Raw genomic sequence first — 21,261 nt, forward strand, 5'->3', positions numbered from 1 at the left:
AATTATGAGGCAATCTTTTGAAGTAATTGTGTTTTTTATTTCACTTTTTAAAGGGTTCTACACTTAGAACTCAATGATGTCTGTTGTGTCTCTATTCCTGAGAAAAATATTGGGATTTACCTTGAAATGTTTTTCATTTTTTTTATCCGTAAACTGGGGCGACCCCTCATATTCTCTTTTAGATAACAGCTGTGTGCAGTCTCTCTAATATCTGATCTCTCACCTCGGAGACAAATGAGACTGGCTGGGCCTCATTAAATGAATAAATTGCATAATGCATCCCCTCACAATGAGGCAACCGGCAGCCTCTCCTGCTATATTATCATACACACAGACTAACAAGACGTATTCACCAGCTTTGGCCGCTGCTTTAGCCGTCTGAGAGAGCATAAGGCTGGATGGCTGGTTACGCAACCTCCCCCCCGACTTTCAGCAATTTGAGAGGAATCTCTTTGCCACACACATACAAGTGAAATACCCCCCCAAAAAAAGGAAAGAAAAAGAAGTGCAGTTTTTTACTCTGCTCGAGTGAAAATTGCATCAGGAGATTATGAGAGTGTTCAGGCCCTTCACATGATCAGACAATTCAAAGCCTGATGGAGACCACTAAGCTGACATCTTTGAGCCTCTAATACATCTATGATGTTGACAGGCAGTTGGGACAGCTAACCCGTGCATTATGGGAAAGGCATACAGTACATCTAACTGGATTTCACAAATCCAATTGATAGAGCATGGTCTTAAACATTATTCTGGATTCTTACAACACAGATTTGACTCTTGCTACGAGGCTCCTCAGTGTGCAACAAAAAGTAAATCAGGCTCCGTATTTCATCTTAAATTCAATCTAAATTCCCTAGGATTACAGTGCTTGTGTGTAAAATAGTGATTGTGTGGGTCGAGGTATGTTTGTCGTTCTTTTCCCCTATTACAAATCATTTTTTTTTATTTTATTTAGACATCAAAGCGGGTTATAGAATTAAGAGGCTCAGGATTTTACCTGTGCAGTCAGGATTATGGCACTCTCTGCTTTCTGCCCAGTGACCGCGACACTCAGATCCCCCATGGGCGGCTGCTGAACACTGCCTGGTCCTCTGCTGAGTGCCATTGGCACAGGTCACCGAGCAATCGCTCCAAGAGCTCCACTCCTGCCACTGTCCATCCACTGAGGCACCAGCCACAACCCAACAAGCACGTCCCAAGCGGAGGGAGAGAGAGGGCAGACAGAAATGGGAGGAGATATTCAGATCACTATTCCCTCGCACACGCGAGAGCCAATAAGACATTAAGTGAAAAGCAGAACAAATGTATTCAATGAATCACATGACTTTTGGAGAAATCTTGGAGATTTTTCAAAGGTTAGAATATAAAATAGTCAAACGCAATAGGAGAATAACACATAAAATCTGTTTTTATAGAATGTTTTTATATTAGATCATTATCATGGCTGTTGCACAAAATGCACACACACTATTTGTTTCCTGCCTTCCATCATCCATGGGGGTGGAGGGAAAGCATCTGCGACTGAGTGGTTTTCACCGAGTGTGTTACCAGAGCAAAGCTAACATTTACTGTGTGGAAGAACTCATCATCACTAATCTGCTTACCACTCACAGGCAATTGCGGGTAAGTGATGTTGATGTCGGTCTCACAGTATTGACAGGGTTTCCTAAACCGCATTATTCTGTAAGCACTATTACTTTAAATGCACCACAAAATGCAGTCATTCATTTTTTTTTCACTCACCTTTGCAGTATTGTATTGATTAATGACTAAATTGCTGTGTGTGAGGAAAACTGCTAGCGTCCTCAAGAATGGAACTTCTGAAAAGTGTTGATCATCATCTCTGCGATTACATCTTTTATATTTCACCTTTAGTAATAACGGTTGATATTGTTATTTCAAATGCATTTGAAGAGCAGTGAGATAATACCTGGGCATAGGGCTATGTTGCAAAGCTTAGTCTGGGTCTCAGGTCCATCACAGGCCCTGCCTCCGTGCTGGGGAGGGGCGCAAGTCCTAGTCCTAGTGCGATGCCCTCGGCCACACGTGAAAGAGCACAGGCTCCACGGGGACCACTCATCCCATACACCGTGTACTGCGGGCACAGAAAAGGCGTCAGGCCTAATCAATGTCCCTCTCCCTGCTGTAGCATAAACAAACCCATAACAAACTGCAGCCAGCTATAAATGAAATGAAATCAATCAAAAATAATTAGCAACAAAACTAATGCAAGGGAAACACTGAGCGAGCAGACTGTGTGTGGCTGAGCCACAAGCTTCAGTCACCTCTGTGCATGCAGTGGTCTTTATCTTGTGCACAATGATGATGAATCCTAATCCACGAACAATGAGATAAGAAATATCTTCAACTTTGAAGTTTTAACATACGGGAAAAAACGATAAGAATCCAGTCGTTCTAACTGGCTGAGGAGCAGCAGGCACTGAATCCTCAGGTTAACATAAGCTGACAATTGTGTTGCAGAGCTGTCATCTCCTCAACCTACTAAATGGTGGTTCTACACCAAACGGACAGGACCTCACCTGGTCTCAGACCTCAGAATAACAGGTCACATTTCATGTTTTGTCAAATAATTTGTAACGACGTAGCCACTCTGACTGAAAATCAGCCCCGACTGTCCAAATCCAAAGGAAACTGGATCATTAATAAGACACTGGTGTGTTTCGTGGATATGCCTGCGGGCAATTATGCAAAGAATGTTCCAAAGAGCGATGATTTTCTCTTCCTCAAAATCGTTCTAAATCCCATGTGGCACATTATTAACATGGACACCTGGGACATGGGACCGCTGCAATTGTTCAATCCAAAAATATTAAAATGTAAATGGGAAAGGTAGCTTTAAAACAGTAACAGCGGAATGTGCGTGATTTATTTTGCATGTTGGTTTGTGTGTAATTTCAAGAGGATTCTGTTTGAGGGATGCTGAGTCTTAGAACTGCTGAGGATTTTTGCTTTGGGCTCTAGGTTTCACTTCAGAGAGGGAAATATGGAAAACAGAGAGACAGACAGAAGTAAGGACACTTTCTGTCTTGTGTCTCCACAGAGGCAAATGACAATAATGAAATGAAATGATGAAGACACTGTTGATTTAAATGTAAAAGTTGAAGCACTCATATTAGCATCTAAAGTGCATTTACTGAGACAATTAAAGTCTCCAAAATAAACTTTAAGTGGATGGTAATTGGATCAAACCAAATCACACTGGAGCGATTCTTAAGCACCAGACGTACGCATCGTTTCCAAATGCACAAAACACACTTTAGCTGTGAAGTCCTTGTTTTCTATGCAGCTTCAATAACACCCAGGGAGCTGCAATGGGAACGTCGGGCTGATGTGGGAGCAGCCGTGGATATACATTTACATAAGAACAGATTCAATTATACTAGACTATGTACACTAACAAACAACAAAATGTTGCACACAACAAAAGGCACTTAAGGACTGACGCATGGAATAAAAATGTATGGAAATTGGCGGAAGACACCACCGATCGTTTGGCATTAAATCATCTCGGATTACAAATGGGATTTAAGACACTGGAAATCTGTCCGACTGCTTTGTTCAAAGGCAACCAATGGTTCCTGTTCCGAGAGGTCACGGACCTGTGCAGAGGCTTAAAGATGCCGCGGAACAATAGTCAGATCTCAGGATCAGTTGCGGAGCCGTCGGATCATGGAATCAGGCCGACGGGCCGCCATGACGGGAGCTACCGTCTGTCCCAGCCAGAGCCTCCAGGCGCAGCTTTGATGCTCTTAGCTAAGTGGCCCGTGGTGGCCGGAGCATTTACTTTGAAAATGTGGAGTTCAAAGCAGCCAGTCACCACTGCTAGCAGTGATGGAATAGGATTCCGCCTCTTTGTGTGGTTTCCCTCTGAACCGCGGCCATGATTTACTGGGACAGCCATGAGCAGTCGCAGAGTGCCGCTAGAGGTGAAACTCTTGGACCGCCACAAGATGGTGGCCGAAGCGAGTGCGTTTGCCAAGATCGTTGTTATTAATTTGCGGTAAACTGGGAATTGGTTGGCCCTCTCATATCATTCCAGTGAGGGTTGAACTTGTTAGCCTGCCTCTTGTGCTCAACTGTATTCATCATGCAGAATTTATTATTTTGCTGCCGACTCATTATTTTTGCCACAGGGTTGTTTGAGGCTCAGTCTCGAATCCACACTGCTAAGCATAAAGCTGCACTTTACATCTGTCGTGTGCGATATTGCACCTGGCTCTTACATCTGCTCAATGTAAAGAAGACAACAATTAATGTTTTTGTCATACAGCGGGTCATCCTTATTCATATAGTGCTTAGTTAGTTTCAGAGTCCTTCAGGTTCACAGAGTTTTCTGAATAATGAGTTATTAGTCAGAGTCTGGGTCATAATCAAGTTAAAAATGCCAAATAATACGCCCTTATTATAAGTGCTGGCCTGCATAATAAACCCTACTCCCAATTTTACAAATTTTTTTTTGCCCTTGAAATTACGTGGGCAAAAGTCAGTGTTCAATAAATTTAATTGCCTGTAAATTTTACTCTAAATTCCCAAGTTTTTATGTATTAGTCATAATTTTATGTTTTGCAGAAGCCGCCACAGAAAATATCTTGTACTTAGTATGATTATGTCTATTATAATTGTTTTTTTATTTCTTACACCTACTTTGTGTAAATGTTTTTCACTTTCTTTATTATTATCGCTGTCATCATGTATTAATGTCTTTATAATCAAGATTTAAAAAAAAAGCTTTCACTTAAGTTTTTCTCTTGAGAAAAACAAACCAAACATAGTAAGTGAAGCTGCTATATAAAATTCTATTAATCTAAGAGAAATCAAAAGTTGTAGACTTTATCAAAAATCCATATTTTTGCCTATAATTTAGAATATAAATTATTTTTCCATGTTTAGGCTTGTATAAGTTTGATGTCTATGCAATGCTTACAGGTTAAATCAAATGTTACTCTACATATTTATCAAATCCCACAAGAGCATATTAGACACCAAATGTATCCCACAACAATCTGTGGGAGCAGAAACCTGCCAACCACTCAAATCCCAGTATAATTATCCATTGGAGCGATACCTGTGAAGCTGGGTGAGATGTTCCTAAGGCTTTCCTTTGCTATTCTAATCCTCCAGGAAGTCCAGAGTTTTCAAACTGACTGACGCAACTCAGTTTCTAGTTTGAAATATAATAACTTCCTCCGAGGTTGTGTTTCCTGTGTTGTTGTCCTGTCATTATAACTGTCTGGCTTGTTTTGGGGGATTTTTTATAATGAATCATATTTGTGTTGGGTGGATGCTGTGCTCCTGTGAAATAGCGTCACGGGGGAACTCATTTTGGTGGAACTATTTCATGGTGGGTGGCGTGTTACACATTGATGGTGAGATTTTAATCTTCGTCAAAAACCAGCTCCAGTGTGTCTGGTGCCAGTTCAGATTGTGGCTCTTGCAGTGTGTCTGCAGCTAAATTCTAAGTGAATGTATGCTTTTTAAGATATGTTTGACCAAGCTTGTGATGGAAAATACACATCAAAACTGAAAATATACTTCAAAGTACTCGGACTCCACCGCCTTGATACCCATTGAGTTGAATGACGCAGCGCATTTACCGGAGCTAATAATTCCTCCTCAGTTTGGCAGAGTAGGAAAGTTTTTGCAGTGACCTTTGGTGCTGACGTTCCCATCAAGACCCAAGCTGAATTTAGGACAATGTAATAACTTGTAGTGCTTTTTTATATGTCAAATTGATACACAGAGTCTGTGTCAAAATCAAGTTAAAAATGCCAAATAGTACGCCCTGACTTATTATAAGAGCTGGGCTGCACAATAAACCTGACTCACAATTTTACAGATTTTCTGATTGCTGATGAAAAAGGAGTGGAAGGGGAGGAAATCGGCACCAGAATGATGTCTCTAATGGTAAATTTTATATCCACAGTCTACATCCAGGGAGTCAGACTAACATTTCTAAATTTCTGCTGTAAGAAATAATAAATATTAAAGCAACACTATGTAACTATTGCCGAGCAACAGCAGCCTCTCTTGCCACAAGTGGAAATTAATCCTGGGAGGGTTCAGAGTCGGACTTCAGCTGTTTTCACCTCAGACTTTATAAATAGATTCACAATGTGCCTCCGTCTCCTCCCACTATCCAGACATGAAGCTAAATTCTCTGTGATTCGAACGCCGGCATCTTGTGCATTTGGAGGCGGAGTCTGCAGTAGGGATTGGGGGATGGAGTATCAACTGTAATCATGGTGGTTCACCTTGTTTTCATTGCATCAAATAACTAATAAAAACTAACCTTACTGTATAAGTGCAGTTTAGGTGTTTATTTTTTAATTTGGTCCATGTCCCCTTCACTAACTAAACAAAAGACGACTGATTTATGACCTTTACTGCAGATAGCCACAAGGTGGTGACTCAGATGCTTTGGGGGAGCTATCATGTCATCCATCTTTGTGTACTGTCTTTGGTTTTGTCTGTTCACCGAAGCTCTGACTCTGTTGTCTCCCTGAGCTGAAACATGTGTGTGTATATAACGTGTATGTTTAGACCCAGGAGTGCTGCCATACTCAGTTTTAAAATGGTGATATTTAAAGTTTCCTCAATGATTTGTTTGTGACTTCTCGGTCTTTTCAGATTATCCGCAGTTAGGCGTTACTGTTGCTGGCCCTAACTATCATTCAGCTCTTCTAGCAGGAGATCAGGAGCAGAGAGTGAAATGAAGAAGCACCATTCTCCCCATTAAAAGTCTGAGTCCCCCTCAAAATCCTTGTGAAGCTGTTGCGTAGTGAAATAGTTGCATAACGTTGCTTTAGCAGAAATGAAAGTAAACCAGGTTGTCCACGTTCACAGTGTAACACCCATGACAGGATGAAGCAAAAAATAGTTTTTACTGCTGATTTTACTTTGTGTTTGTTACAGTGTGCCGTTCAAAACAATCAACAATAATATATTTACAATCGCTCACTCTAATAGAATACTATTGAAATCCTCTCACTTTGTTATGAGCTACGATTGAATTATATCACACTTGCTCTGTATTGGACGAAACTCTGGCACTGGATGTGAACTGCAGAAATGTCAAATATTAACAGGATTGCTATAGACTGGACTGCTTTCCTTCTGAGGCGAGATAACTGCACTACAGTTCAGAGGGAAAACAAGATACAGCCATGGGTGTTGGGTTGTAATGGGGGAGGCTTTTACACAACAGAAATGTTGCTGTATTTTGACAGATGCATTGTGTTGTGGCGAAAAGCATCACAACCTGTGTGAAGGCTCCCAGATTTGCCAGGGCGCTTGATCTGCAGCCCGCAGCGCCGGAGCCATTACTCACAGATGATGCTGATGTTGTTCCGTGATGGGGACTGTAAGGGAAGGTTCCTTTAAGGCTGCAGCGACGTGTCTTTAATTTGAAACGTGCTCTGTTTCAGAGACACCCTCACATCTCGGCACGCTGCAGACATCTTGAAGAAAGCCGATTGATCCGTCCGCCTTTCAGAATATTAGATATGGACTCTGCGTTTCATATGGCTTGGTGCCAGGTGGGAATTTTTTTTTGGTGTGTAGCAGTTTGCAACTGTAACTTTGTATGGTTGTTGCTATATCAGCTCTATGAGCCCAGTGCGAGGGTTTTAATATAAGTAAGTGAGGAGAAACACCCTGGTATTTCAGATATTACAGGCAATGTAATTTATCGTCACTGCAGGACCACAGCACATTGGATAGGGTCTAGCTTAAAACCCATGAAACAATACAATAAATTAAGAATGGTGACATTTTGAAAATTAAAAAAAGACTTTTATCTTTATGCCCCCTTCTCCCATTTTCTCTAAAAGAAGAGAAAAGTCCTATCACAGTCTAACTCTTGTCAAAATTGCCTTGGAGGTTTCCCAGAGTTTTATGGCCCAGTTCTTTGGTGATAACGACTTCTGCTTTATTATGTGTAAGAAAGTTCCGGATCCACAATTAGCCACGAGTAAATGCCTAATGTTTGCAGGTCCTGAGATAAATCAAAGGCACTAATGAATTCACATGGGCAGCTCTGCAAGTTCAAATGCCAGAGTTATAATAATTCTTTATTCTTTATACCTGGAATATGGCTTTAATACTGTCTGAGTGAAATATTAATGGCCACAGAGAGAAGACTGGTGGTATTTAGGCAACTTTCCTTTCTAAATGACTCACTCTTTTTTTCACTTTTTAGTGTCCACGTAGAGTAGAGAGAAAAACCCTTTTGAAAACTGCCAACTTCCCGTTTACATGTGCCGCAACTAGCAAATGAAGCGCAGCACATCCGAGATCAGAATGTCAGAAGATGGAGCTCGCAGCACTTTTGATCAGCCGTAATTATTGAAGCGTCTGTGGTGCAGTCTCAGAAGCATTACGCTCAACAGTGCCAGCGAGTATCTCGACTGAACACAGAGTTCAGGGTCTCATTACTAAATCTGCATGTCCGTGTGTCTGAGCAACCCCTCGAAAAATAAAGCATAATGGCGACTCTGCTCGGAAAAACAACACGCTTATCCTACCAGATGTGCACAGACAAATGTTGGCGCTTGGCAGTCACCCGTCAGAAAAAGCATGTGATGCCGATACCTGACTACCAGTGACTCATCTGCCATGCCCTTATGGGCTGAGCAGGAAGATGCCTCGCGGCGCGTGTGAAGCGACGCTGTCAAGCTATTTTAAAGAGCACGGCTGACCTTCAAGAAATGAAGCCGATGACATATCAGGATCTGCGGCTCCCTGAGCACAGCCACACGTCATTAGACCATTTCAATGCTGATGAATTGCCCAACAGTTACATGAAATGGAAAACACAAACGTGATAATGACAACCAAAAAAAATAAAGACATTCACAAAATAACATTTAAAAGGAAATCATCAGATTAAGTATAACAGCTACAATAAAGATAATAATAACACATTCCTAAACAGACACATAGAAAGTTTTGTTAACACACAGCAACACATTTCCTCCCAATATAAACAACAAACGAGCAAAACATTGATATTCAAGAATCTGCGGCTAACACTACCTGGACAAGGGGCAGTGTTATTGCAAACCCTTGATTCTCTTAAAGGGCCGATGCAGTGAGTTCCGTATGGTGAGACACATGTTCTTGTTCGCACCTGCGACCCTTGACCGCATGTTACAGAGCATGAGCTCCACTGGGACCACTCCTCTGCACCTTTTTCACCTGTGTGGGAGAAGGGTGACACTAGTTAAATGCAGCAATATGGTCCTGGGGGGGGCAGGGCTAACGGGGCGGGGGGGGCAAGGTGGGCGGGAGGGGGGAGTTGAGTAGCATGGGAAGGGGGGGCCGACATGAGTCACGTTGGGGTGAGGTGTGGGGGGGTGGGCCTTTGAGACTTATTTACAAGAACACTATTGTACATTCTGTGCTACCTTTATGTGATCTTTGATAAACACTGAGTCAGAAGCTTAGTTCCTCTGTTTGCTTTTGTATCAGCACAGTGAAGTGTGTTTTTTTTTGTGTGTGCGATAACAGTAGTTGCTTTTTAACAGTGGTCTTAATAATGGAGGTGAGATCAAATGGGCATTTATGCAAAGATCACAAAAAAGCTGAAGCTGTGATTTATATAAGAATGAACAGTAGACATCGTTACATCTAACTGTTTCACTTCGTCTCCAAAAGAAATCCTTCATGCATTTCAATGAAACCCAATAACATGTTTACATGAAGCCAGGAAATCAGCACCAACACAAAAAAGAAATTCATAATAACATGGTGGCATGCAAGAGGAGACGACATCTGAGACAATAAAATGGAGTGTAATGGGTGTTAGTTCAGAGAGAGAGTTCAGAGATGTGGATTCCCTTTTTCAAACTGTCTAGTTTTCTTGACGACAGCGGACACAATTCTGTACTTTAGAGACGTAGGTTTCAAATCATTTTCAAATCCATCTTAACCAGTTTACTCATCGAGATGGAGGAAATAAATGGGGATGTTTGCAGATTTCACTCGGCAGTTGTGCCGGTTTGGCTCCGAGCAGACTGTTTCCGCCATATTCCAATTTCAACTGCGAGTTCCCTGAAGGAAACGCATCAGGCAGCATTTGCTCTGTTTCTCTGGTCCAGGCCTTGGAGCCCATACGGAAATGCTCTGGCAAGCAGACTTTGAAGTAGTTATACTCTGCGTGCAGACATATTGTCATTAGATAATCGTATAAGGCATTTGGTAGCAGTTAGTAAGGAAGATGGCTGTTACGGTCGTAAAGTTCAATTTAAAGAGATTAATAAGAAGAAACAGAACTGAGCGTTTTAATCTTCATGGTCCAAAAGGGCCAAAGATTAAAAAGGCAGAAAAGGCTAAATGTAGCTTTAACCGTGCTATCTGCACTAGTTATTAATATTTATATTTTGATGAGACAGTGGGGGTGATTTCCAAAGTCATGGTAGACTAAATGAAAAAAAAAAAGAAGAATAAATTATTTGGTGACAAGTTAGTGGACAATAAAAATCCCTGCATCAGAGTAGTCACCAAATAATTGATGTTTGATTACGATGAACCCTCAGGTGAAGTATTCATTCTCTTTGAGGCTCGCTGAATTAGAGGCATAATTTATTACAGAGAAAAAATAGTCTCGTTGCAGCTCTGAATACATTTATGATATTTGAAGTCATCAAATCACATTTGAATTGTGTTTTTTCAAGCACCGTGTGCCTGAAAGTGGTTTTCTCAGCGTGTTGCATCAAGGACACAGATTTGGCCAAATGGGGATCTAAACCCTGCGCTTAATTTTGCAGATCATAAAATATGCTGAAAGGTGGATCAATTTGTTAAATGAGGCAGTACAGGGAGAGTAAATTGTGTGAGGATGAGGAACAGAAAAGCACGATGCGACTGGACAGGGAAACCACATTCCTACAGCGAGTGTAAAATGGGGAGGTGTTAATGAGAATATGTTAGTATTGGTATGTATGCACGGTAAGTACAGTAAGTATGGCGTGTCGCAAAATAAAGTCATGATGAGTGGAGTTTCTGTGAAAACAATGACAGCAATTCAAATGGAACACGTGAAGAAAAAAATTTAAACATTTCCCAGAAAATGAGTCAAATCAAAATGAAGCAGTTCTCAACAGCAGCTGAATCTAAAACCCACCCACTAAGAAAAGAGGCTGTTTAAAAGAGAAACTAGATAATAAAAGCAAAATCAAGCTTCTGCTTTAATATTACGTTCCCTTCTTTTAAAAATGTTAACTAAAAATGCAAAGATGGTATGTTGTAAATGTCATTATGAATTTAAATCATTTCAGCTTTTTATGCTACACTTGATTAAGCCACATAGCTTCACTTTATCTCTAAGGGCAGAATCTATCAGCTCGACTTTTGCCAAGTATGGGTTTCATATTTGGCTGAAGGGGGTGGGTATTTTTCTTTTTTCTTTCTCAAATGACATTTAGTTCATCTCGCCTTGGAGGAAACTATTAACTACACCAGGGCCTTAGTTTTAAACCTGCTGTTTAATTAATGCTCTGAGAATTTACCATGTTGCCAACTCACTGTGTGACAGAAAAGAAAAACACAAACAGACCCACAAAACCCTATTAACTCCTATAGTCAATGGAAATACTCATAAAGAAATGGAAAGTTTATCCTAGGTCATATGTAGCAATAGAGAATGAGTAGGAAAAAAATAATGCAAAAAACATTTCCACTTAAAAAGGTGCAGTACAAGAGAGAGCATGCATGATGAAATTAAGTTTAGTTAACAAGATAAAGTAAAGAAACATAACTATTGTATTACCAGTTTGTGCCATAAATTTAGCAGACTCAGCTTGCTCCTGCAGGGCCTTTGTGTCATGAACTGATCTTGGCCGCTGACTTTTTACTGTATGCTCTCCGATCATTCCATATTCTATGGGACAAAATAGAGGTTCACATGAAAGCTAGGCTTAAACATGATCTTCTGAGAGGGGGGGAAAAAAAGCTTATTACATACTGTTCTTTTTTTTTTTCAGGATGTTCGAAAGCAACTGCAGTACATGGCTAGAAACAAAGACCACACAAGTTTGTATTTAATTCCTCCTTTTCTTTTGTTTTGCTTGTTTACTCTAGGGCATAGAACAATGCAACGTAATTTATAAAGGGGTGAGTTGGAAGTATTAATTGAGCTTGGAAGCACAGCGTAGACACATAGCAGACATGCAAATAAACTCACATCGCTTTTTTTTTTTTGAGACTCTAACACTTTGTCAGACCAGCTCCCTCCCTCCCCATCCCTCCCTCCCTCCCTCCTGCACACCCGGAAAAAAGGAAAAGAAAAACGAAATGAAAGTAAAAATGTGTAAGCCATCATAAAGCCACAGAGGAGGGGGGGGGTCATGGACATAACATGCTATTGATCCACAGTTTCTTCAACAGTTTTTGTGGGATTTATGGTTTTTTCTTTAGTTTTTTTTTTTTTGACGACCGGCTAAATAAATATTGTGAGCCTTTTTGTAAAATTAGACAAATGTATTCTGAGCTGTATTCGTTACAATGGATGCCCTCTTTGTTTCCCGTACAGGGACAAAGAGCCGATGAGTTCTGGCGCCACACTGAGAAAAGCGGTGCTAGCCGATTTGCATTTAGTGAGGGGATTTGCATCAGCTGCTTTAAGTCACAGTGACTCTGCGAAACAAGGTTTTGTATTTTACTCCCCTAAATAGCTCATGCAAATCACTTGTGAACTCTTGTTTTTTTTAATTAAAAAAACCAGCATCACTTTTGCCAGCGTGGCCCTAATGAGGTGATTATACCATTTGCAAATAGGCAATGCAGGTGATGCATCAACAACAGATTCACACATAGCTTATGTTAGTACATTAGACAATGCAATGCATCAGCCATTGATAAGGAGGATGTTTACATCATCGCTTCTAATATAGTTTGCCGCCTCGGATTCCTGGTTTTCCTGCGGCAGACTGTGAGCTTAAAAAAAAGACTTGACCTCCTGGAGCAGCGAGCCCCTGTCATCTCGTCTGATCACGTTCCACTGAAAAGCTTCATCATTTTTTTTCTCACTAATTATATGGTAAAGCACTCGACTACACAAAAAAAAAGAAAAGACAGCTGTTTGTTCTACGCATCAGACTGTTGGCATTTGCCAAATCATATCAACAAACATGTTCCGTGATTGGGTTTGAGCAAAAATAAATAAATAAATCAAGGCAAAATGTGACTCTGGGTTTTCAGCCGCCCTCAAACAACACGGCCGTGCTCGTGTTTGCGTAAGACATTTGAATATTGAGAGGGTTTAATGAAAGGACGGAGAAGCCGCCAGGTAGAAGCAGAAGCTGCAGCCTTTCTTTTTTTTGATTATGCTGATTGGTATCTTCAGGACCGTAACTGCACAAAGTAACCGGCTTCGGAAGCGTGCTCTAATGTCTCTGGCTCTGATTTGATCGTGTCCACATGTGCTTTGCTCAAATTAAGCAGGGAGCCCAGTTTGAACTCGGACAAAGAAAAGTGCGGATACGCTAATGATTGACAAACAGCGGGGGGGCAGAGCTAACGGTTCAATCGGGTACAGCCGGCTACAGTAGATACTTGGCCGTGTTATCGCTTTGCTGGGTTTCCGTGCTCTACCCTGTGGTGTCTTGGATGATGAACCAATTCCACATTTGGCAGAATAAAAAAGGTCTGTCTGATTTAGTCAGCCTGAACGTCTGCTACTATGCAAATCACAAAGAAAGCAAAAGGCCCGGTTCTGTTTAACCAAATTATACAAATGATGCTTGACTTTAAAAGCTATAAGATGGTTAGAGTGGACTTTCAAGCCATTTGGCTCTGAAGGATTGAATGGGCATTGCCAATACCTACAAAATTATATAGTTACTTTAACTGCTTTTATAATCAAATTCAATGTTATTTATGCAAACAAGGTTTCAAACGCCGCCTGAATTCCACGATAAGCAGTTTTCTGATTGGCTTTTCTTTGATTAACATTTACAAACAACATAAACGTAAAGAAATTAGCCGATCCCTGTATCACTGAGGGAGTGCTGCACACTATATGAGGCTGGAGGCAGTTTAATTCCATATTGTCCTTTTGTAATAACTAATCAACACGGCCGCTCAGACCATTGATCATAACTCCGTCACACCTTTTTGAAAACGACTCGCCTCCACAAAACATTGATCACCTCAGCCTATTAAACAGTTATTAGCCCCGCAGCCAGTCACACCTAATCTAATCTCGCTCCGAGCAGCTCGTGATGAACAACACCACTGCTGCATTAAAGAGATTATAAAATTGTCATTAGGCGCGATGTCAGTCAGATACTTTGATGACAAACCGTCATAATGCAGGAGGCACTGGATGCATCAAACGTGGGGAGTGTTTACAAGCGTTTCATCATGGCAGCCTCATCGCCTCGTGAGGGAACGTTTGAGTCATTATATCGAAATCAGTCCAGACGGGAGGCCGTTACAAAAACAGCTCAACCTGTTTGTACACAAACGAGAGCTGGTTAATGTACTGCAGAGGAAAAGTCTCAGTTTTAAGTGCATCAGACTGGAGTCTTTGTTGATGGCACAGGACCAAGATGTTAATCCGAACGTTGGGTTTCGAAGGAGCCTGAGGTAGACTGACAAAAGAGCAGGATGTCAAAACACCAGAAAAGTACTGAGGAATAAGCACAGCGGTTTAATTGAACTACCGGGGTTGTGTTTGAGCCCAAGGCTAAGTAATGGTAAACATGAGAGACGAACCCGGATTTTAATATCAGGAGGGACAGGGCTGTTGTCATTTGTCAAAACAGCCCAAAAACGATGTGTCTTTATAAAGCAGAAAGTGCAGATGTTCCATTTAACAGGGGTCATTTCTTCAGTTTCAGACGGCGTGATTCTGAAGGTTTTTGTATTTTTCCGAACTTTTCAACTGTGTTTTCTGGGTAATGAAGTTTTGGAGCTAGCCAGGACTAACTACAAAACTTACTTATGCTATCCATCAACCATCATGCTTCAGTGACAATGGGGAGAAGATACCATTCAGAGGAATCCATTCATCTTTTCTATCACTGCTTTTTGTATTTTTTTTTCTGTGCAACGAGCGTTTCATTCACTTTTGTTTTGCATGCACGCAACCTCGATGGCAGGCAGAGAATTCGTTTTTAGAACTCAAAATAAAAATTAAAAAAGGATATTCTACAGGTGTCCCAGTACCATTGAATTTGGCTGGAGTAGCAACATTGCTTTTCAGGAATACCCAACATATTTGCAGGGGATTAAATACACTGGCGTGGAAATGGGGTGCTGAATTGCAACGAGATAACCTCGGAAGACAGATCAGCAATAACCACATTTCCTTCTGTAACAGCCAAAATGTGTTGGGTCAAAGGCAAGCAGCTTTTTCTGTAAATCATAACAAATTTAAATGGGGGGGGGGGGGGGGGCTAGGGGTTGCTTCTGGAGAACAGTTTCATACGCATGTATAGTATTTACAAATGGAGCTCCATTAGTTTTACACTGTAGATGATAGCAAGTGTGTTGAATGACGGAGGGAACGGTTGGCATTTACAGAGATCCAGTAGATCAAACTGGTGGGTCAGGCTGATTGTCCCTCCATTCAGTGCCATCATTAACATATCAACATGAACCTGTCATCATACTGGAAGATATATTTATTTAGATTCCCTGCACATGAAAAGTGTCAAATAAAGACTTGTGTTTGCAGGATACTTTCATGGTCTCATCTCCTAATGCATGTATTGTGTTTGGTATCATGAGGTTATAGCATAATTTCCCTGATGTATAGAAGTCAGCAGTTTATGTCTCACTATAGAGTCATGAGTTTCCAGTAGAGCTTTCTGTGTCTTTTTATAACTGTTAGCATTAACATCCTGGCAATGTAAAGCTAAGGTGGCCGACTCCATCTTATGATGATAAAAAATATGGAAATATAGAGCCTAGGTTTTGGAAACCTCTCATACACTAACTTCACAGAAAACCACACACACAACATATCACACATGCAACCACTGACAAAACACGTTTTTCAATTTCTCGTGTTGAACGTTTTTAAAATCACTTCAATCGTCTTCAGCCAAAAAAATGTTTTAAAAAGGTTAAAGAAAGGACTATTTTATCCCACAATGCTGAGCCACCAGTGTGTAATGGCAGCCATTTTGCCTTCTTGTCAGGGATTATCAACAAATCAGGTGAGGAAATAAGTGGTGGAAATGAGATTAGGTTATTTCTAGCGAGAGTTCCTCCCTCTCAACTTTAAGAAGCTGAATTGATTGCGTGGCTGGTCTCATGAGTCAATCTCCTTTTGCAATTCGATCCTACCGTGAGATACGCCTGGCTGCTCCAAAAAGGAAACAGAAAGTATCTCTTTTGTTTCAATGAGCTGTGGAACAATGATCTCCAGGGGAGCATCTGTTAGTGAAGCCAGAAATGCGTGCAGAACGGCATTCAGCCACGGCCCCTGCGAAGCTGAAACGATAAGAATCTTAGGCCAAAATCTGATAAAGATGTCTGCTCCAGCTACTGGCAGTGCAGCCACAACAGCGTGGTCACCACTGGGCTGTGACCTTGGCGAATGAAGGTTCTAACAGAAAGATGCCAGGGCGAGGAACGCTATGTTTTGTGGCAACACAGGCCTTCATCACTGTGTCAATGGTGTGCAAACATGGATATTGCTGGACATTGTTATCCTTCCCGAGCCAAACTGTTTACGGGGCCCCTGATTTGATGGGCTCAAAGCTTTTCTGACCCATCACAGCTCATTGAGGCTTTCAAGCTTAATTAGTGGCCATATTTACCATGATAATCACGCTTGATTTAATTAATGTCCTGCTACTAAGTACACGCAGTGCACATTACAAACAAACAAAGACTTGCACACAATCAAAGACAATGAAAGTTCCCTGGTTCCATGACCTTTGTCATCAGTGATGCTTTGAGCCGCTGCATGCAGGGAATTTTAAGCTTTAACCCCCGTAGGGCAGAGTCCGATGGTAGACATTTCATTTCCAGGTTCATCTCCACTGTGTGGACACGTTCCATGTGTAATCTTATTGAAAGGCAGTAAAAGCCAGCCCCATGTCCAATGACTGATGTGTCTAACCTTGCATGAAATGAGCCTTTACTCAAAAGCCCCTGTGAGGAGATTCTGTCTCGGGTGCTCCACACATATACTGCCTTTCAAGCATTCCTGCCCGCCGTCTGACTGACTGTCACAAATGTAGCACTGGATGAGAGGCACTTCATTACCGCTGCACTGTACGAGTGTAAGTTCCCCAAATAGTGACAAGCGTAGAGAGGAGTGTTCAGTCACATGCAGACCAGGGAGAAGGATCACTACCTGTCTGTGTTCCACTTCTCAACAGCCGACCATCTGAGGCTGGTCAGAGGTAGTGTGTATGTTCGGGCTGGGAGATAATACAATATCAATAATATTCTCTATGTAAATTAGAACGTCCAATATATATCAATGTGTTGCGAAAGCACAGTGAGGACGGAAAACTTAAAATTTATAAATTTCATATAAGAAGAGTTTATAACAACCTCAACAGAGGAGCTTTCAACTGAATTTTTTTTTTTTTTGCGTGATAATAATTCTCTTCATCAACTCATATGAACATTTATATCTTGATAGAAACCCCAGGATATCCATTCTTAAACTGCATTTGTAGATATGTTGCACTTCACAAACGGTACCAATGACCACCTGCTGAAACAGTTATTTAATTTAAGGGGTTACAAACTCATTTGCTTGTGTCAGGGGAGGTTATTATATCTGAACATATGTAAGGAAAAATTATCAAAACCTTTTCTTGTCAATAATTTTTTATCCTCCAAAAAAAGAATAATCAAATAGACTGAAGACGAAAAGCTCTAAGCAGAAAACAACATTTCAGGAGAAAGCAAAAAGAAAATCAGTCGCGTGTCACATTGGGAAACATACAAATACATTACATAAAAAAACAAAATGTGCATCAAATGTACAAGTACTCATAAGTAAAGTACAGATTCCGCTTCTGTTTTATTTATTCCAACATTTTATTTTCTTAAAGTAAGAGTCAGTAGTTTGACAGAACTGTAAAGGACTAGTTTTCAATGTGCAAAAGCAAAATAAATAAAAAAAAAGACGATGATGAAAGTGGTGGTGATCATGATGTAATGAGGATGCACCTTATTTTAGCTCATGAATACACTTCCAGATCCAGACTGAGCCTCGGATGTTGCTCCAGCCTTCCACCCCGTTCAGACACCATCTCACAAAGCTCCTCCAAAACCCTCGACGTATCTCCTTACAGCTATTGTACAAATCCTCGGCTATCGGTGGGAACCATATGCTTGAGCCAATCTAAAAAAAAAAAACTCAATTAGTCCTTCATTAAGAAAATGAGGGGGTTGCACGGAATCAGATACAAATTACGATTTGTCCTCTGAGACGTACAATTATCCATCATATTCCTCCTGCCATCTGTTTGCTTCCTGTTGACTCTCCTAATGACTCAGATTGAAGCCAAATTAGAATTCTGTGCAACCGCCACTGCACCTCATTGAAAAGTCATGTGAACTCACCTGCAACAAAAAAGGAGCGAGCGGAGTGAGACGAGCACTCCGACTAAAGTCTGTCGGAAGCAGAGAGGAAAACATATGCACTATTTTTCTCCCCCCCCTCCTCCCTGATGTGTATTGGCAAATGAGTGGCTACCGGAGAAGGCGTTGATAATCTCCGGCTCGACGCTAAATCACCAGGGTTGTGAGCAGTACCTCGCAAAGCAACCTAGATGGAGCTCTGACGTTATCAAAGCCCTGGATCAAGAAGCCCTGTTGCTGGGCACCGTGAGCAGATCGCTCCTCCTCTGCTCCACACACTTGTGGGACCAGGCCTCTGCAGTTTTCTGTTTTCATATGATTTCAACTCATCCAAACATGTTTAAATTAGATCTCCGCACGGTGTAGACGCAGGTTTCACCAGCACCGCGTGCGCTGTAACAGGCTGCAGCACGAGAATCAAAAGCATCCTCCACATTACTGGGGCTGTGAACACATGCTTGCTTATCACTCTCCTGCAAAGTAGAATTCATTTTGAGTTAAGTAAGAGGGAGGGGGAAAATGAGAACAGCAAATGAAGATCTTCATTTCCTTGTCGTCTATTTGGGGTTTTCACAAAGATGTGCCCTCTGCATGATAATGAGAGCAGTGTGTTTTCAGCTGTGCCGCGTGATGCTATCAGAAAATGGATCCGCCTATGGAGCATTCTAAAGAGAAGGCAACACCAAGATTGCAGCTCCTAACTTGCAGAATCACTCGGCTTCTCAGGGAGCGAGGCTGCCGAGCCACCCGTGACTCATAGAGGGGCTGCTGCAGGGACACATCTGAAAGGACTACTGTGCACCGACAGAAACAAGGATGGAAGCGGATTACTAATGACATCACTTCAGACAGAAGTCATGTTATGTGAATAGTGCAGCAACTACACATAAACTCTGCAAAGTACTGAGGGGCGTCCTTGTGTCTATAAATCATTTAATGAAATATCCTCTCATAAGCATTGGGCCTATTGCATCAAAACAAGATTTTTTTATTAAATTTTTTTTCATGAACAGCAGGATATGACCTTAATATATGAATTTTGCATAATTACTCTTTTCACTATGTATATCACCCCGTTCCTCCTATGGGAAAACGATGGGAACAGCTCTTGGCAACCGTGTCCAAACACACCACCCCCCCAGTAGATGACCTGGCAGTCGCACCTGCTGCCAAGCCCGGCGCCGGCATGCCAAGCAATGCATCTGTCAAGTGAGAAACATGACACATTTTTTACCACCTTTGCGGCCGCAGCCAATTTTCAAAGAGCATACTTTGTCCTTTTCCGAGCCATTTTGCTTGGCATACCAAACGGTGACCTTCGATTTAATAGAGTCATCATTTGGCCTCCGTGGAAATTTCTCGCTAATAAACGTGGGGGGGGGGGGTGGGGGAATGACACACCTAAGAAATTAAAGGGGGGAAAACACAATATGGACTCTGTGACCACGCAGGCATAATGTGGTCAGACGACCATATTTCGCTGCAAGATAAATCATTTGCAACAGCCCCTAATGAGACTTTCATAATTCATGCTGTCAGCTTTTCCACAGCACCCATCATGTCCGATCCTTTTGCAGTGGTAGAATCCCCTGCTTCAGACTGCCAACCTGCATCTATCATCGTACGGAACATTGTGTCACGAGGCAAGTTAGTCATGAGGAAGATGCCTGAAACTTGCCCTGCCTTGGCTCATTGGCTGAGCTCATGTTAAAGCAAATGTGCTCTCCAAAATAATTACAAGGACACAGTGGCGTTGCTGAAATGTCCTCAGACAAGAGCACAACAGCGGTGCAATATGATTTGTATTTAATGGATTCTGATGCCAAGTCCGGGAACATGAGAGCCATCAGAGTTATTACAAGTTTCAATACCACGCGCGGCTGCACTAGATAGTAATTACCGTTCGGACTTTCTTTAATAACTATAGCGTATGCGGTGGCATTAATTTCGCTTGAATATTCCCCTTTCAAGAGAATTTATTGTTTCATTTTCTTTCATTTTAAAGCAAATATCTTCGATAATATTTCTACTTTTGTCAGTTCTGCTAAAATTTCCATTTATTCTTCTCTTTTTAAAGTCAGTTTTAAATTAAGCTCTTAAATCATTTGGCTAAGATTCAGCATGGAGGCTGATCACACAACACAGTATGACTTGTTTGTATTTTAACTAATGCTTGACTAACAGATGACTCAACTTCTATATACTGAGATATACAGGCATTGTTTTTATAACTGGGCCTGCAATGATCAAATCTCTTCTTTATTCTGAGGAATGAAAGTATATATGTGTCTTATTTTCACTTCTTCATTTAAACTGTTGTGAGGTGGTAAGGGAGAAACGGAAGAAAAAAAAAACATGCAGGGATTCACTCCCAGGACAGGAGGCAACGTACAGGGATTTAACTGTGACTCTATTGAAACCGAGAAAATCTCAGAGATAGATCCACCACACAAGTTGGCCTCATACTGAGCTCAAATCGGCCCATTTTATTCTGTAAAAGGTTTCCTCTGATCTTCTTCAAAGTGATTTTGCCAAAGATTTGTGGAATAGAGGCAAAGTCAAATGAGACAATGCCCGAGTCACAAAAAAACAAATCACGCTGGGAAGGTTCTACAATAAATATTCAGACCGAACTTTACCAAGTGGGTGAGCATGATTCCGAGTAGTTTTTTAGTTTCATGC

The 21,261-nt window shown here is 41.3% G+C and overlaps 1 protein-coding gene across 1 annotated transcript in view; it reads right to left on the reverse strand.

Annotated features, from left to right (window-relative positions):
• Positions 1 to 21,261, reverse strand: part of adgrb3 (adhesion G protein-coupled receptor B3) — a 119,760-nt gene that overhangs the window by 62,428 nt on the left and 36,071 nt on the right. The window contains exons 3-6 of the mRNA XM_053436382.1: positions 11,792 to 11,902; positions 9,058 to 9,219; positions 1,934 to 2,098; positions 1,001 to 1,165 (exon numbers count right to left, since the gene is read on the reverse strand). Coding sequence (XP_053292357.1) covers positions 1,001 to 1,165; positions 1,934 to 2,098; positions 9,058 to 9,219; positions 11,792 to 11,902 — 603 coding nt within the window. The remainder of the gene's footprint in view (positions 1 to 1,000; positions 1,166 to 1,933; positions 2,099 to 9,057; positions 9,220 to 11,791; positions 11,903 to 21,261) is intronic.

Source organism: Pleuronectes platessa, chromosome 12 (genome assembly GCF_947347685.1).
Source record: "Pleuronectes platessa chromosome 12, fPlePla1.1, whole genome shotgun sequence".
Taxonomy (NCBI): Eukaryota; Metazoa; Chordata; class Actinopteri; order Pleuronectiformes; family Pleuronectidae; genus Pleuronectes; species Pleuronectes platessa.